The sequence below is a fragment of the Diadema setosum genome, chromosome 7 (assembly GCF_964275005.1).
Source record: "Diadema setosum chromosome 7, eeDiaSeto1, whole genome shotgun sequence".
NCBI lineage: Eukaryota > Metazoa > Echinodermata > Echinoidea > Diadematoida > Diadematidae > Diadema > Diadema setosum.
This window is the reverse complement of record NC_092691.1, coordinates 34,810,845-34,829,874: the sequence shown is the minus strand read 5'-3', so window position 1 is coordinate 34,829,874 and position 19,030 is coordinate 34,810,845. Positions and strand designations below refer to the sequence as shown.

The following is a 19,030-nucleotide window of genomic DNA, read 5'->3' as shown; positions in this document are numbered from 1 at the left end:
TAATTTTGTGAATTCTTTGTATCTGAAAACATGGAACTATGGAAGCTATGAGTTCATTTTTGTATTGTAAACATTAATAACATCATGGAGCTACTATACCAGCTCCATGACAACATCTACCTCTTCTCAATCTTGTCATGTAAACTTCTTGCCTCCTATATTTCTGAGAGAAAGGGGATAGATATCTGAAGTCATCAGAATCGCCAGTCTGTATACACTCTTGGATGAGGAGAAATAAGATAAAATTTCTCTTAAATGAGTACATCTGCAGTGCTCCACTTTCAAAACCTGTTAATACTGCACTCTAAACTTCATACAATACTCCCAGAGCACATACTTCCAAAAGAGAAGCACTTTAGAGTACAAGGTCTTTGCTGTTCCTCGAAAGATATATAAGATGAAGAAGTAATGAGATCATATCCACATCCCATGGAAACTTGGCTCAGAGTGAGATTTGACATTCTGCCAGGGTAACATCACACCTCCACAGGACTGCTGGCCAAATTCAGGAAGCATGGATAGAAAGAGAAAGAGAGAGATAAAGCTAATAAAAAGATAGATATATAGAAAAATAGACAGAAAGATAGATAGACAGATAGGTAGATAAATAGGTAGATAGATAGATAGATAGGTAGGTAGATAGTCAGATAGATAAATAGATAGATCAATCAAGGGAGAAAGAGAGGGGAGACAAAGAGGCAGACACACAAAACACACTCACAACATGACTCGAATGAACAGAGGGGTGATGAAATAAAATAGATACGATTTCCTCCTGGTCCGAATTCATAGCCTCCCAAACAAAAAGAAGGGTGACAATAACAAGAAGGAGAAAAGATGTGTCAATGATGTATAGGTGACCGAGAGGGCGACCATTTCAAATTGCTAAATGGACCTGCACCGCAAATGGTGCGGCCTGCCGACTTTACTTTTACAATAACACTAACAGAAATAAACAGAGAATATATCCTGCTACCTGACGAATACACCCCAATGACCTGAAAGGTGTGAAACTCCAACACAGACAATGAAACCAAATATTTCAAAATATTTGGCAATGTTTGTGTAAGGATATAGCAATCATATTGGCAAGAAACAGGATGATTTGAAGGGATGCGAAATGTCAACATGACAGAGTTAAATATTTCCATTGACAGCGCGTGTCAAGTACAAGCTAGTTTGTGGTCTAAATAGAAGAAGTGGACAAACAGTGCTCTCTTTGTGTGGTTTGATTCAGTAAAATACAGTTGCCCTGCAGCGGCAGTGAGCGCTTTTTTTGGCCGCCCTGGTTACATGTTCATTCTAACTGAATTGTCATGTCAAACTGATACGATGCAAAAAAAAGCAAAACAACAAACAAACAAACAAAACCTTTTTTTTTAAATTCTAGATTATAAATTAGCTGTTGGAAGTATGGACATTAACATACATATTGTACAGAATACTTAAATTATAATTGATCTATCCACCAGCTGCCCTTCACAAAAAGATGAAGGGAGTTAGGATAAATGTTAAAGTATATGCCCACAGGACTAGTAGAAATTATGACTACAAAGAAAAAAAATACTCTAGTGTATTGCCTTTATGTCTCCTCTGCCATTTTGGTGTGAAACATGTGTGTATGGGTGTATGATTGATGATATATTTGACTGAGTAGGTCCTACATTTTGTATGAATTGAAACACATAGTAGTACTCAAATCGTTTGTTTACTGGTGAAATATCATCTTTTCATTGTCTGTGCTTTTTGCCAAGACTCCTCAAGTCCTTTGAGTCAGGGTTGCACTGCAAAATGAGATGTAGATGCTACTTTCTCCTCCTTCCGAGACAAAGAAGCATTTTTGATAATCTCAGAAAACATACTTGTAAGACCATACCGTTGTATGTTTGTCATTGTTACTGTATACACATTTTACAGTTAACAGAATAATATCTCCATTCAAGGACAGTTTTCATTCATCACTATCTCTATATCTCATTCAAGAGGGGATGACTGTACTGGAATCTGAAATACGTGCACAATTCGGTCGAGGATGAGAGCTGGTCTGGTGGCCTGGAAGTGGAAGGTGAGGTTTTTGCGGTCAAGCATTTGACTTCCAATTACAGAAACCACAAAGGTTTTCTCTTCTCACCCACAGGAATCAGTGGGATGTGCAAAGTGGCAGAAGTGGAAGGGGAGGGGCTGGTATGATGATGATAAAAACATAACAACAAGTGAAAGCTTACTTCCAACAAGGAATAAAACAGAGATCAGGGTCCCATTTCATAAAAAGTTGATATGATAGCAACTCTTGCTGGAATGACAATTGTCATGGTAATGACAGGAATCCAGCTTCCTGATTGGCTGTTGCTATGGGAAGTTGTCATTCCAGCAAGAGTTGTCATCCTAACATCTTTTATGAAATGGGGTTCAGGTGTGTTTCTTGATCAAGAAAGAAAGAGGTCATTGAGTTCATTCTTATTTGATATTAGAACCACAGCATACACTTTAATGAATGGGGAATGCACTGAGAGATTTTGCATAGGTATACAAGCAGTATGATTGATGAGGTGGAAAATTCTGAGGGCTACCCCATGTGACGTTTTTCAACAGCCATACCTTTTGAAAACTTTCTTCATTTTCTGTAATTAAAAATCCAAAGAGTGGAAGTATAATCAGCATGGCAGGTGCCAATCTCCTGGAAGTTTAGCTGCAAGATGAACTTCAAGCTTTACTTATCATTATTTTTTTTTTTAATTCAGTGCTTGGGGTGTCAAACAAATATGAAGATTGAAGCATCTCATCACACCGGTATGTGTTATGCAATTACAATTCACTGACCCTTGTGACAGAGCCACAATACATGGTCAGTAATTCAAAACTGCCAGACCATTCCTTAAATTCAAAGGAAGACTTCAAATCTTTACATGCGATTCTTGTTTGTCAGTAGAAGTCAAAGGAGAACTCCACACAGATCTATTTTGTAGCCTTTTGCATTCCAGAGATCGCAAAATCTCTATTTAACCATTTAGGCCTACATCCACCACCTACAATCACTTGCTACAGGTGCATTCACATTAGAACTACCGTAGTATTAGATAATATAGAAATTTGTTCTCACTGTTTTCCTTGGCGAAATACCATAGACACCACAGTATTTCAGTAGGCACAAAGTTTGAATTATTGCTCTAATTACCACAGCATTTTGCAAGATATTTGTGTTCATATTAGAAAATCGTCGTATTTCATTGTAAGTGTTCATGGACCTATTGTAAGAGACTGAGGAGCTATGCAGATTCAACACGCTCCTGAAAATTACCACCTGTGGAGTTGGCATGGGGTGAATAACCTTAGCCTATCAAAACTTCCCAGCAGTAATTTCTTTAAACAACAGCACTTTGCTACCAGTATGTGACACTATTCAGCTCACCTAAGCAGTTGCACAAACTTTTGTTACTCTGATTTGTTTGTCTATCTGTTTGTTTGTTTTCATTTTTATAGATTCCATCTCTTTTTAAGTTATTTACTGTTGTGGGGAGGTGGAAGGAGTGGGAATGTGTTTGCTTACTCATAAGACAAAAAAATGAGGTTTAATTTTGGATGCACAAACCTGTAGGGGAGTTGTGAAGCAGTGGCATAATTACTTTTCATTTGCATAATAATCATGTGGCTGTGATCAATATCATTGTTTCATGAAATGGTGGAACTCAAAATTCTATTACTTCCTAACCTTTTGCCTTATTCCAAGGGAACTTAAAATGGTCTTATGTGTTCCACTTAAAGCTATTAACTTAAGTAATCATGAGCATGCAGTTGAGTGGCACTTAAACTCTCTCGCTTAGGTACATGTAAGTGGGTAAGCCTATAGACAGAGAGATACAGAGACACTTTCATCCATGTGCTGCTCAAAGGTTAAAGCCTAATTGAGCAGATACCCACACAAAGATTCAGGACAATGCTCTACAAATAATGGATACCACAGAGTCCCAAGTGTCATCTAGCCATTGACATTTGCATTGTAACCCACACCACCCTCGTGAAACAGTAGAGTTTTGTTCTTGATTGTGTTCAAACCCCTTTTGAAGTGAGACAGCGTGGACCAACCAAGGTTGGTTGCTGAAAATTCCTGCAAAGGATGTAAACTCCAGCTCAACGGTTCAGTGAACTAAATCAAACACAACCAAAATATAAACACTCATGAGTTACATTTGACTGGTGTTATGAATATCAAACATCATTAGAGAGAGGTAAAAAAAAAGAAGAAAATGACATGCAAAGGTAAATGTGAAAATAAATGTGCGCAGTGATCCACTGTGTCACAGGGTTGTTGATGTTTTAATTGAATCCCATTAAGAGAGAAAGATTCTTTCTTGTCGGAGAAGTTTTTCTTCTCTTCCTTGTTTGATGAAACTAATGACAAACAAATAGAACAATATGTGGAAGGTTTCAGAGAACTTAGATACAAAGGAAGAACGCTACAATGGTTTGATCATCTGAAGGTTAAATTGCCTCACATTGCATTCAATAGGGAAGCCAAAAACAGCTGCTCTGTTGGCTGTAATAGCTAATCATTTCTGGTAAGGCCCATAACAAGTTGGACCAATTCTCAAAGCCAGAGTCACAACTCACACACTTATCAAGTTCTGTCACAAAGTCATCATCCTACTGTACAACAACTGCTGGGTCAGAGTCTGAACTGACGGTGTACAGTGACATTCTTCAAAGACAGAATAAAATGCATACACATCATTGAATAAGACCTATATTTGCTAATAAGTGACCTCATTTACAGCAATAGCCGTACATATTTACACATCCTTCAAACATCCATTGAGAACTCCCATCGTCTGGCCTGACTGCCACACATTGAAATGTTTAATACTATTAGCACCTTCAAAAGTCTGGCACTGTAATCTGGGCACAATGTTTTCAATGCATGATACCATGTAACCAAGGCTGCCAGGATTTAGTGAGCACTACAACATAAAATCTGGGAGAAATTTGAACTTTTAAGACACATGACTCAAAACATTCAAAATTAAGTGGGTGAAGCCTAACCAGGTTCTGCATGTATACACATCAAAATAACAAGCATGTTAAAAGGATAACAGTTTCTAATGAAAAGTAACTGGAGGTCATAACACTAATAATTATATATCACCACTGTTGTATGAGGTCAATACCATAACATATGTGTTCTTCAAGATTTAATAATGCATGCATCCATAATACTGTATCATTATCATTCTTTTTTGTTTCAGGTACTTCGCGGGACTATTTCTTGCACTGCTCAGCAAATTGTGTTTCATGAAATAGATCTAAACAATCTAGCACATATCACAACAACCACCATGTTGTTTTTTGGCAAACTTTGTCACTTTCACAAGTCTTTCAAAGTTTTTCTTCTCACAAAAGCAGCATATGATTATGGTTTACACATGAACACACACATACGCAAACAAACAAGCTATATGCCTGTTTGTTTTCAAGAATGAAAAAGTTATGAGTTCATAAACTGCATGTCAGAGTAAGGAGAGCCCCTAATAAGCACTCATTTTCAGGGCCACTCATCTGCCCCATCTCCCCGTCTTCTGTGGCCACATTGACTGGTCCAAGATCAAATGACCTCCATACTCCATTTACTTTAATTCACCTTGAGTAGAAATCAACATATATTGGTATCCAGTGATGATAGATGAAGTTCTGTTTATGGTCATTCTTTTAAAAATGCATTTTGTTTTTGACTGCTGAAGGCAACTAGAAATGGCCTGAAACATACCACAAAACAAGCAACAACAAAAAAAAAAAAAGAAAAGAAAAAAGGATGAGACGAAATTCAAAGAATGTTTTCATATCTTGCTGCTGAGGGCAACATTAGCAATACAGGATGCTACAAGTAGCTTGAGCTGAAACTTGATTCAGGCTTCTCCGATCCCACGTGCCCTCATGATATGAACTTTGCTTGGAAAATAAGTGCGCTGGAAAGAAAAACTGTGTCTTTAGGGACAAACTGTCAAATTCATACTTTGACATTTCACAAATGCGGCTCAGTGATGTTTTTGGCGCTCACCACATGATCATCTTTGAACAGACCACAGACTAAGGGGCTCTATAATGCCTGAATTGCAGAATTATGTGAAGACCATTTTGGTTGGACCCATTTCACTTTACACTGGTATTGAGATGTCATGCCATCCAGTGCACAATGGTTAAGGAAGGTGTTTCAAATCACAGCTGGAGAATCTTGGTCAAGCTATAACACATACACTGACTTCAAAACTTAACTAGGTGTAGATGTACGATATCTTAGTGTTTTTTTTTTAACAGAATTATTGATGAAAATGTCAAGAATGTGACAAATGTTTACTATCAACTCGCTCAAGGTGAGCAGAAGTGGTCTGGTGATACGTTTGACATAAATATTATACAACCTATTTGCACCATCTTTGAGATGATCTTGCGGTGGCTGAAGAGAATTTTCAGCCTTTTGAAATTCCAAGTGATTGGCAGTAAATGCAGGCTCGGGATGAAAGAGTAGAGGTTTGATACAACCTACCAAGAGACCAACCAGCCAAGAACAAGGGTAGGATCTGTCCCCCTTCCACTGGCTTACCTGTCTCTGCTTCCGCTGTTTGCGCTGCCTCCTTCCCCTCCCCCTCGCCGCTTCCGACAGACTCCAGAAAGCGAGGAACACCACTAGAATCAACACAAATTCTCTTCTGGGAATCATGATGAATGAAAGATGTTGTCTGTTAATCCACAGCACGGGCAAAAATCTCACGGAAAGAAAACTATTTGAAAAAGGTTTGATGCTATTGCAACTATAAGGTGATCCTGAAGACAAGGAAGATATCAAAATGCACTGATGTCATCTTCTCATTGGCTCTGTGCACTCGTATCCCAAATTGGACCTGATTCTAAAATGCAACTTCATTCATGAATTCTACGTCTCTTTCTCCTCAACAGCTCTTGGAGCACTGGTGAATATCTGACACAAAGATCAAAAGGTTCAAGAAAAGCTCAATCTATAGCAATTAATCAATCCATATCCTGATGATTGCAGCATAGCAACATGTCATGAAAGCACTCGGATCCCACTCCTGTAAAATTCAGCTGCAGTGTTCTGATTAATTCCGATCCTGACTCCAATCCAGGGGTATTATGCAATGGTGCCGAATCTGCTTTTTCATACCCTCAGAAATGCTCAAGCCACAGGCACTGATGGTTTGTTTCAAATTTGGAAAAAAAAAAAGACGAAAAAAATATCTACAATTCCTATCAGCTTGGAATGCCAAGTTGTTGGGCAGTACACACAGAAATCAATATTTGAACAAGCTAACCCAGGTCTGGTCTATCTGATGCTTGTGAAGTGGGATGAAGTGTGTATTTTTCACAAGTTTATTCCCTGGATCACAAGAGAGCTGAGTATGAAATCTCCTATCCAGTCTGTACAGGAGTGTCACATGTGTCTCACTTCTCTCTCCCTCTCTCATTCCAGGTATGAGCTGGATAGCAGAAACACATGTTATCAGATACACTTGTATTAGCGGCATTCCGTGAAGCACAAAGCAATTCACGTACAGAACTTTGCACACATGCACACACACACACACACACAGACACTCATGCACACACAAGGAACCTGGAGCTAACCAGACTCAGAACTATGGAGAGGAGGCGGAGCTTAAAGTCAGGCACAACTTAGGTGACCAATCAGAGCAGAGAGGAGTATCTAGCTCTCCCTCCCTCTCTCCCTCTCTCACTGGTTCTCTATTCCTTCTACTCATACCTCACTGTCTTTTCTCTTCTCCTCCTTACTCTCTCTCTCTCTCTCTCTCTCTCTCTCATGGTAGTCTTCAATAACAAAAACAACAACAGCAAAAAGGACTGTCTCACTGCCATATGTGTCATGAGTTGGTTGACTTGCTCCCTACAAGAGTCAAAATGATCATTAGCAAATTAGGGCAATGCAAACAAAATTTCTTTTTCTCTGTGATCACTTTCCACTTTTGCAGACTTGATTTATTTCTGGACATATTCCCACAAGATTAGGCCAATGAGTTTAGCTGCATGATGCAATTGTATAAAGTATATAAACATGTTTGTCTTACATGTACAGCAATACGACCAAACAGCTGTCAAGAATATTCAGTAATGTACCAACACAAGTTGATCAATACTTAGTACTAATACTGGATTACTGACTACAGCAAAAGTATTTTAATGTTAAGGTCCTCTTAAAGTTTGATATTACCAGTGATACAGAAAACTACAGACATTACAATTTGTATGTTAACATAGTCAATACGTAGGTACTTTTGCTTTTTTATCTGTATGACGGAATATCTATGAATTTTGATGTATAAATGTATATTCGAATGATCTTTGGGGATTTTTTTTTTTTTTTGGTGGGGGGGGGGGGGGTGGTGGAGGGTCTTTCAACAGAAGACCTAATCAGGCAGGCTGTGATGGCATATTGATTTTTATAAAAAAAATGACAGCATAGTCTAAGCTAGCTTTTGACAGAAATAAAGAGCATTCTGTTAATTTTTCCTTCATGTAGCAGACCTATATAGTGCATACACCATCCAGATGAATGGCACAAGGTCAGCCAAATCAATTACACTAACCATGCCCCTTTTACTAATTTCCCTTAAGTATTCGCTGCTGCAACTGCGAGCATGTTCTATAATAACTAAGCTAAACAGAAAATCTGCATCCATGTCTTTCAGGGGACGTCCAACGTTAATCCAATTTCCTGCTACATCAACTTGAGTTAAGTATGTTACAGTATGATGACTGAGTCCTAATATGTTGGAAACATTGGCAACATCAATGTCATAAACACCAGCATAAAGTGGCAAAATATAAATGGTCTATAATCCACTAAAGCAGACCAGCTGTGCTAAATCATTAAAAAAAAAATGGATTCAGAGGAGGGGAAGGTGATTAAGGGTATAGTATCATCATATCAGTTTCAATTCTATCATAATTATCAATTTTGTTGCTGACTGTTTGTTTGTTGTGAGCTATCACTGGAATGGTTTTATTTTGCTCTATCCGACGATTGACTCACTTTAAAATGTTTAAGAATAGTGCTTATAGCCCATTTTTTTAAATCAAACTTGTCATATGTTGTAGGAGGTTGGCTGGGATTAAGTGAAAAAGGTCACATCACCCTTTACCCCTCCCTCCCTTTCTTCCTATTGAGAGAGAAAAAAAAAAGTGATTTGAAAAGGAATACTGTCACTGAAGTGGAACACTATTCTTCGATTCAGCAGAGTAACATACCGTGTTTGCCGAGCAGAATGGCTAACAGTCCTGAATAGAAGACAAACAGACAATGTGATCACAGTGGATGTATTGGGGATCAACCGAGTGGAGGCGTTCCTTTCACACACAAGTATTAAAAATTTCTGGCATTACTCTTTATCCCACAACTTTGTCTCTCCCTCACTCTCCTAACACTCTCTCATTTTTTTTTTCTTTCTATTTCTCTCTTTAAAACTGCTATACAACCTTTTTATAGATCTTTTTCTGTTTTCTTAGTGAAACTGGCTAAATTCTACTTAAAAGGGATAATACAACCAACAAAATATTTCTGGCCTTGCTGACCATAAAACAGAAACATAATGGGGGAGGGAGATGCTGATGACCACATATGGTAGATTAAATTAATATCTACAAGTACCTGGGTTAACAACATTTTTAAACCCTGTTGAAATGCAATTTGGTGTAGAAATTCCAGTTATTTTGGAGATGATAATACAGTGTACATACAATGTCTATAGTGCCACTTTCTATTTTTATCAAAAGCTCAAGGTGCTTTACATTGAAGCAGAAAGACTGAAAATACCAGGAAAGAAGATGAAGTAGAAGAAGAAGAAAAGGAAGTCTGTCTTAAAAACACACAATTAAATTAAGAGGGGTTTTAGATTAACTAATACTTGGTTAAAACATTAATTACATCAAGGTAATCCCTACTCTATTTCTCACTTTTTATAATCTATTTTCAGTCTTCTTTTGCAACAATACCAAAGACTTTTATTGTACACAATGGTCAATAATGTCGGCTCTTGCTTGGGTAAACTACTGTCCTTATTAAACTTAAGCCATGATAAGAAAACTGCAGTTTCAAATGAATCAGTTTCCTTATCAGCTTAGATGTTGTGTAGCCTTACTACATACATAAAAAAGACACAGTGGCATATTTCCTTGAAGAGTTATCCAGCTTTCATATGCAAATATCTACGGTGGCAAGGACATGATCAGATAGAGGAATAACATGATTTCTCGACAAGAAAGAGTTACATTGTACGTAATGGTTATAAGTTCTGAATAATGATTCCAATATTGAGATATCATTTTCTGAAACACTTGCGAGAGAAAAAAGTGAGAAGACTACTATCTTATGAGCAAAAATATATTTTTCATAGCTATTAGATAGTGTGGGTGTAGACAGTTAATCAAAAAGAGAAAAGAAAAGAAGAAGCTATTTGAGGCTTTGGATGTCTAATCCAGGCATGTTGCAGGACAAGCCAGTAATCCTCAGACACAGGCTACATCTTAATCCCACCTCATGGTCAAAACAGGCTTATTTTAAGGTTAAGCTGTGAAGTCATGAAATGTGTAATACTGAGATCAACACATGGCAGGCTCACAACCATATGACCATGCATGATATATGGATAGTCTTGTATATCTGCAATTTTCTTTAAAGGCATAATTTACCATTTGCAGATGAAACAAAAACCTAGCATTAGTGATTTAAAATAGTTCTAAACTGTGAGTTAGGGATAGAAACAACCACTGTAAAAATTTGAAGCCGTAGTATTGATGTTAAGTATTGTTAAATACACAAAATGTGAACAATAGTTATGATAAAAATGTTTCCACACTAAACCATCTACAGTTATGGTTTATCAAGAAAAATGCTGATATCTCCCTATGTTTTAGGCTTTATTGCGAAAATTTCATATGGTAGGATGTTTTGTGATACAACAGACCTACACATATGCATCAAATGTGATATCTTGAAAAATTTTAAAATCACTGCTCCCAAAGGTAAACTGGACCTTTAATGTTATAACATGTTAAACCAATTAAAGGTGACTTTAATGGCATAATGACCCTATCTCGTTACTACATGCAGGATTAATGCTTCAGTTTGTTTTTGTTTGTGTGGACATTTGTTGGTGGAGCAGAAGTGGACTTTCTCCACAAATTATGTATATTTGAAAAAAAGAATTATCAAATTTTCTTGTCATTCTTGTAGGTTAAATTCTTCAATCATGGCCTGAACAATATCTAGTAAGTTTCTCAAAGCCAATTACAGATGTACAATAGCTAATTTTCTTACCCTATTACACTTTATATAACAATTTTGTAATAGAGAAGAATGTGTCTTTCAGTTTCACCATCCAAGGTATCCACGTATATCCACGTACAATATTACAGTTTTAAAAAAACAACACTTCCCAACTTTGACTTCGTCAGTCACAAACAATGCTGTTTCCACTCACAATAGTTGACTCAGGCAAATCCACTTGGCTTACATTGAATACAAGACAGACTAATGCGCTGATCAGTCTGGTTTCCCTGGATCAACTGCAGCTACCTCAAGGAAGTGGGAGCAAGAACTACTAGGGATTCATTTCCACAAATGCAGGATAATCTATCCGTAATCCTGTTAGAATGGGAGGATAATTGCCACAAATAGAGGTTTAGTTAACCTTGTTTGACAAAAGCCTGGCATCTTCATGGTACACTGTACTTAGGTGAAGAAAGAAGCACACTGTCCCAGCATTCTTACCTTTGAGACAATTTTAAGGGGAAGTTGACGTTGCCTGATGGCAATTGAACTCCAATTACATCATCTTTAAAGAGGAGATTCCCCTCGTCTGTGATATCAAGGTGGAAGTATTCACTTTATAAAGTTGCCTTATATATTTGCGAATGAAATGACCGTGGGGGGGGGGGGAGAAAAGTATTTTATTGATACTAAAACAGCATGCAATCATGACTTACAGTAACAAATATTTACTCTGACATGCTTTCTATGTAGGTTTCATTTTGTTTCTTTTGTTTTCACTTTCCTTTATCACCCCATGATATCAATACTTTTATTACATATGCCATTTTCCTTTATAAGCACCATCATTGTAATGTTTGATGCATTGTTAGAAATGATATTACCTTCAATTTAGAAAATGAGAAACAGTAAAAAAGGGCTTCAATTGAAGATGATCTATTTTGTTTTACTTCATGTTGGATCTAGTGAACTTCCTGTGAGGACCAATTTCATACAGGAAGAGGGACAATGATAACTAAACAAATCCTATCATACATCATGCATTCTACCCATCCCAGACAGTACATTGATACTGTAAGTAAAGTGTGTTCAGTTTCTTGAATTTGATTTTACAGTGACTACAAATAGTTCTGTGACTGGCTGGTGGATACTGTACATCATTGCATCATAAATGATTTGTATCAACTAAAGCTGCTCTTCATATAACAAATAGTAATCAAACAGTTCCACAATACACGGATGTACTGTCAAATGGTGCTTTGAAATGAATTAAGCTCATGAGAACATGCTCTAGCTATGAAATCCATGGAGAACATGTAAACAACACCTCCCCTCCCCTCCCCATTATGCCATTAAGAGGATTTGGCTTGCATTATTCAGTAACCCTCTCTGCTGAGCTCTCACTCCACAAATACAAAGTTTCCTCAAAACTCAGCTCAGGGGGCATTTCACAAAGAGTTGTTGTTTTTTGTTCTGACAAATTTGTTGGACAAATTTTCTCTCCGCCAATCAGATACAAGGACTTCAGTAACTTATAACAGTTTGTCAGAAAAAAAAAATCTGACAAAATGCTTCATGAATGTCCCCCTGATGTCTTCCTGTCGTCGCAAGACGGTGAGAAAAGATTTTTACCCCCCAGCACTGTGACTGAAGAGCTGCGATTGGATCAAAATGCAACAAAGACAACAAAAATCATCGCAGCCATGACAAACTACTGCTTCAATCACCTATATATGCAATCTCTGCACATCACAGTGAGAAGTTGGGACCCAAAGAAGCCTGTGCCATAGGTATAGGCAAGGCACTGAAATACCAGGTACGATTTCTAGGGATCAGTTTGCATGCGATCAATAATGCTTCCCCCCATCACCCCCTGCTTCTTTTTAAAAAGGGTGAAAGAAATGACCAGATGGAGGACCATGGGCCGTGACGCGGAGGAACAGGCGTCCTTCTCAACACTGGGCACAAAGGGGGCGTCCAGTGAGTATTTATTTTTGAGGTGAAATCACAACAAAGCACTTGAAAGTTGCTAGAACCAGGCAGGAGAGAGAAAAAAAAAAGGAGAACTCCGGTTAATGAATGCAACATTGTACAGATGATCAGACCATGCAAAGACTCTAACTTTGTCCCCTAAGCACCTGCAAACTTTCTCATCTCTGTGGTAGTTTCTCTCTTTTCTTGAAATTCTTGCTTCCTTTCAGCCTTCTCAAAAGCCTCGGAAGCTAGAGCATTTAGCTCCAGAATGTTAGATCCACACAACAAAATGTTCTCAAAAAAACCTATTGCAATCCTCCTCAGATATTCATTGCACAAAGAGCCTTAAACTGCCAGAATCCTGGTCTGCCTTTAAAGGAAAAATTGTGAACTCTTTTACTCCAAGCAGACACAAACTTTACATACATGTAACATTGGTGGTTCACACTCACACTACCATCTGTAATTTCAGAGCTATTACCTTCTTTAGATTCTAATGCAAGTTTGTTATAATTGAATTTAGGCAGACAGTGGGGTCAGTCATCAAGTTGGGTCAACAAACTGCATAATGTCCATGTAACAGAGGTATAACGTCTTTCATTTCACATTGGAGATCATTTTCATTTGTGGTTAAGTTTCGCTGTAGTCAATATGAACTTACCCCCTGCTATGGTGATGCATGTTTAAATCAGAAACTTTCTTTCTGAAGTCATTACTGGCAGATAATTGCTTGGCTTTAACAAGGCCTGGATTTTTAGTTCTAGTATGTCAAAAAGCTGATGCAACCCCATGAACTGACCCAATGGTCAAAGTCAGATGTTCGCTACACATGTTTCCTTTCATCTTTACCATACAACCCCTAAACTGACTCCTTAAAATACAACAAACAAACAATCAACAACTAACTCACTTTAAAGTTTTTATTCCATTTGAGTTAAGACATGTAGGGTTCATTTGTTTAGTCAAAAACAATAATAATTATAGAAAATAGGACATTATAGGGTCAACTAAAAGAACAGTCAGGGCCACAATGGTTGAAAATTTTTCAATTAAACTTTCAATTAAATACACAAGAGGTTGCATTGATTGGTACATGTTGCCTCCATGTTCCTCCCTCCCAGCAAGTAGGACCCAGTGAAGTACAAAAGAGAATTGAACAGATTTCATTGATACTGTACATATGTCATACATTTCCTGATGAATAGTTTTGCACTAATTGAGACTTGAATAAAACAATATGGCAAGTGATTGAATTCATGACCAAGAACCAAAGTGACGGAATGAGATATGAGTCTTTTTCATTTTCAGGAGGAAAGTTACTGTAAAACCAGACATTTCTGTGTGCATGAAGACATGCAAATTTCACAAAGAGCCAAGATTTGCAGAAGTAAAATGCAAGCTTTTTTTGTCTACCCATGTATTGAATGCCAGTGGCAATTCGTGAAATATTGGAAGTCACCTGCATGGGTACAGTCACATGGAGAAGCAAATGAAAATGAGGCAACCTGTTAATATATCTTGCTTTTGAAGTTGTCTTCTTTTATCATGTCCATGTGGTGTGTTCAAGGTCTATCCTGAAGTATGTTGTGTTGCCAATTTTTTAGACAAATCCTTTCCCCTCCCCTGTCCATGATTCAAGAAACTGATATGGTCCATACCAAACAAACAAACTAACATAAATTGAGTATGGTTAGCAAAACATTTGCCCAGGTTATGTTAGGTGAGAAGCAGAACTCTTGATAAAATGGCACTTTTTATAACATTTTTGAGAGAAAAGTTAATACATGGCAGTCCTCTGATTCTTAACAGTGTTTAATAGAAACTTCTGCTCCCATACTTACATGGGTAGTCAATAATTTTTCTTTTCTTTCTCTGCCACCCCCCCCCCAAAAAAAAAAGAATCTAAAAGTAACAGAAAGTACATGTATTAACACATTCAATGCAAGTGACCCACTGCTGACCTCATTTTTTTTTTTTCAAAATAAATCCATCAGATCAAGAATAAAAACAGATTGTCCCCTTTTGATAAAGACATACAATTTATAATCAAGTGATCAATCAACTGAAAAAAAATGCTTTTCAAGATCTTTTACAAATACCTCGTTCGTCCCTTTAAGCAAACCGGTCTGTCTGCTATGAAATGAAGACCACATATTGCTCTACCTTTACAAGCAATGAAACTTGTACTTCTATCGAGTATTTTCCCCGCAAATCTATCATACGACCAATCTACCCATTTTCAGGCTGATGGCATTTCAATGGGACATCATCAAATCTACTGATGAGCTGTACAGTATGACGGAAGAATATATTCTTTTTATTTCTATAGTCAAATACAATGAAAGGAATGCCCATTACTCTGTTTGAAAATTTAATGGTACTTTAACCCGTTGAGGACATACCTATTTTGCTACAACACGCATTTCCCACAAACCCTTGCCCGAGTATACTGGGGACTCATCCTCAATGGGTTAATATAGCTGCCTAGTCGGCTCCAGATTTTCTATCATAAATTATCATGATTTGCGTAGTTTTACGGAGATTGGGTACAGATAAGGTTGAAATTCCTCATTGCTGTTCCAATAGCTATTACCAAGAACTTACGCAGGAAGGAGTTGAATGGAAGGTAACAGCCGTCAAATTGCACGGCACTGCGGTCAGAATCTCTGACAGACAGATGCTCAAACTTGTGAATGAAAAGAATGATCATTATTAATGCCTCAGGCATATACCACAAGATTTCAGTCACTTTGAATGTGTAGAACACCCACACGATGCTGTCAATGAAAATGACAGTGCTACCAGACAAACATTGTGTTCAAAAATTAAAAACTGCATGGTTCCAGATCAGCTCCAAATGTGATATGCAGTTACAAATGTCTCTCTTTACTCTCAAATGAGATGGAAGTTGCTTTAAAAAAAGAAGGCGAAGTAAGGCTCAACTTTAACCTTTTATGGATAATCTCCTACAGTGCTATTATGTACAATCAGGCTTCATATGGCAATTACACACAGGAGCGCTTGCAATGAAATTTAACTTGCAATGCAACTTATTCCAGCTACCATGTTTACTTACAAAAATAAAAGAACTGCACTTCAGGACTCTAGCCTGAACAGACATCACATAGATTTTCTGTTCTATCGAAAGAGAACGCAGGTGAGATTTGTTGTTTGTTTGTTTTTTAGTTTTTATTTCATTTTTTCCTTCTGAGAAGATGGCTTATGCACCCTGCTCTTTGCTATAAATTGAAGCAGGATATTTTACATGCACATGTTATGACTCTCTCACACACGGAACCTCAGTTTTGCTTCCTATCCTAGGGACAGAGTGTTCTGCCTCTAACTAGATGGGATGGTACGATTTACACACAACATTGCTTGGTTAGACGTGGGAATTGAACCGGGGTCCTGTGGAATATAGAGGCAGACGCACTACCAACTGTGCCAAATCACTACCCTGATGGGAAGGCAAAAAACGTCCGAGTCCTTTCCTCTCTTCTATCTCTATCTCTCTCTCTCTCTCTTACACACACACACACACACACACACACACACACACGCTCTTTCAACTTTCGCAGGCTTTGAACCTGTTGAATAACCTTGTTGCTGCAAGAAATTCATTGTATCCTCTATTGTGTGTGTGACAGCAATTTAAATGCATACACGCACCTAACTGATGGAGGCACATATCTCATGGATAAATTTACAGGACTTTGAAATGCTTTTGCTTGTAATCTACATTCACATAGTGAATGAAAAAGCGGCTCACACTCATAATAGAATATGGGACAGTGTTCAATTGTGTGAGTGCCTTTCATGTGTGAAATGAGAGAAATTGGGGGGAAAAAACACACACACACAAACCAGGTCTTTGTATTGTCTGCAGATTGTGTAAAGAAATGTAGAATATGAATTCTGTGCTTGATATGTCTTGACATGTGTGTAGGTGTGTTGAAATGCTTTATTCATATGTGTGACATGGATAAATGAAAATTATATGAAAAGTTGAGCTCAGAAGACATTAGAAGTGTTCAAGGAGGTTATATCAATAATTTTGTGAGATTTTGATAGACGACCATAGATTAGGAACAATAGAAACATAAACACAATGTAACAGATTGCAAAAATTTGAAAGAGACCAAAGTGGTATGTGTGTGTGTGTGTGTGTGTGTGTCTATGTCTATGTGTGTGTGAACTCATGTGTGCAGATTATCATAAAGATCTTGATTTGTGAAGAAAAGAAAAATGAAGTGTTTGGACAACAAAGTGAGATTATACCATTTTGAGTGATGTTTATGTTGCATTCTCTGTACACTTTAGCAGTCCCCAGAGTCCTGTAACAACCATTCATTCCTTGTAAATCCTGCTTGGAGGAAGAGGGATTCTTCCTAGATGCATGTTGGCATCACCTTTAGAAGACCATTAATACAAAAACTTTCGCGGAATCTCAGAAAAATGACTGAAAGTCTTCTTACCTTGCACATGCCCTCCACGCACAACTCATCGTCCGACTGTGTCAGCCCACACCGCGTTCCATCCACAACTTTTTCAGCCAGCTTGGCGTAAAACCGGTTTCCTTTTGCTCTGCAGTTCAGCTCACATGGAACAGAAGCTGATATGAATAAAAATAATCAGGAGTTGATATGAATAATGTGAAGTATACTCTTTCTCGTCAAGTACTCCGCAATTTATACTTTTAGGGATGCATTTGAGGAAATCAAAGTAACACAGTAATATCATTCTCATATTAATTAAACAGATGAAAAAAAGGACAATGCTCCAGGCCCTGTGATCTTGTATTCCACGTAAGTATACATCTAATACTGCATAAAGCCTGTACGTCCTCTTTATGACATACTTACTTTCACATAGGTCTACAAATTTCATAAACTTTTTTTAACTGGAAATAAACTTACATGTAATTGTGAAATTTAACTTGCAGAGTGAAATAGGAAATAAGAACATCATTTGTGTTCTACTAAAGAAGCACACCACTCTGCTACACATCACAAGGGGATGGGGGTTGAGCATTCTGCATTACAAATAACATTTCTCTTGAGCCTTTGAGCCCCTAGTAGGGCATCTAGGCCCATAGTCTTGGCAAACATGTGGAGTTTAGATTTCTCTTGGACGAAGCAGAACTGCTAACTCTTTTTTGATTTGCGTGTGATATCTGCAATTGCAAACAGAAATCTCAAGTGAACATACTTGAATGAACACATTTGTCCCCAAATATCACTGTTATGTCCATGACATACAACATCATCAATTTATCAAGTATTTTATACTTGGGATGTGCAATATTTCTCCTGTAGCAGGATTCATAACTGAGGATATCATGTTGTAGAAGAATTGCAGGTAACCCCAACAGATCACACCTGAAGCCATACATAGGGACACCTTGACTTTGTTTGTGACATGCATATCGTCGCTAGGGTGACAAGACCTTGTATCTGCAATTTTGGTGAAAATGACTTTTTGGATTAATGGTCAAATAATACGGCGAGTGATGTCCTGTTCAAATCCCAACTGTCTTACTCCAAAAATGAAGCCGCCATGGCATGTCAAAGGAAAGGCTATCCCATTCCCTATAGTGCTTTGCCCGCCATGTTTTTTGGCTCTCCTGAACATTTGACATTTTGTAGATACGAGGTCTTGTCGCCCCAGCGACGATATGAAGATATCTCTTATCGACTTGCTGCCTTCAAAATGTAATAATGTGGTTATCTCAGGCAGTTTGGCTGACAACTCTGTTGCTGCGATTGT

At 37.8% G+C, this 19,030-nt stretch overlaps 1 protein-coding gene across 1 annotated transcript in view; it reads right to left on the bottom strand.

The window, feature by feature from the left end:
- The window catches only part of LOC140231303 (thrombospondin type-1 domain-containing protein 4-like), a 246,080-nt gene that overhangs the window by 148,071 nt on the left and 78,979 nt on the right, over nucleotides 1-19,030 (bottom strand). The window contains exon 6 of the mRNA XM_072311455.1: nucleotides 17,740-17,876. Coding sequence (XP_072167556.1) covers nucleotides 17,740-17,876 — 137 coding nt within the window. The remainder of the gene's footprint in view (nucleotides 1-17,739; nucleotides 17,877-19,030) is intronic.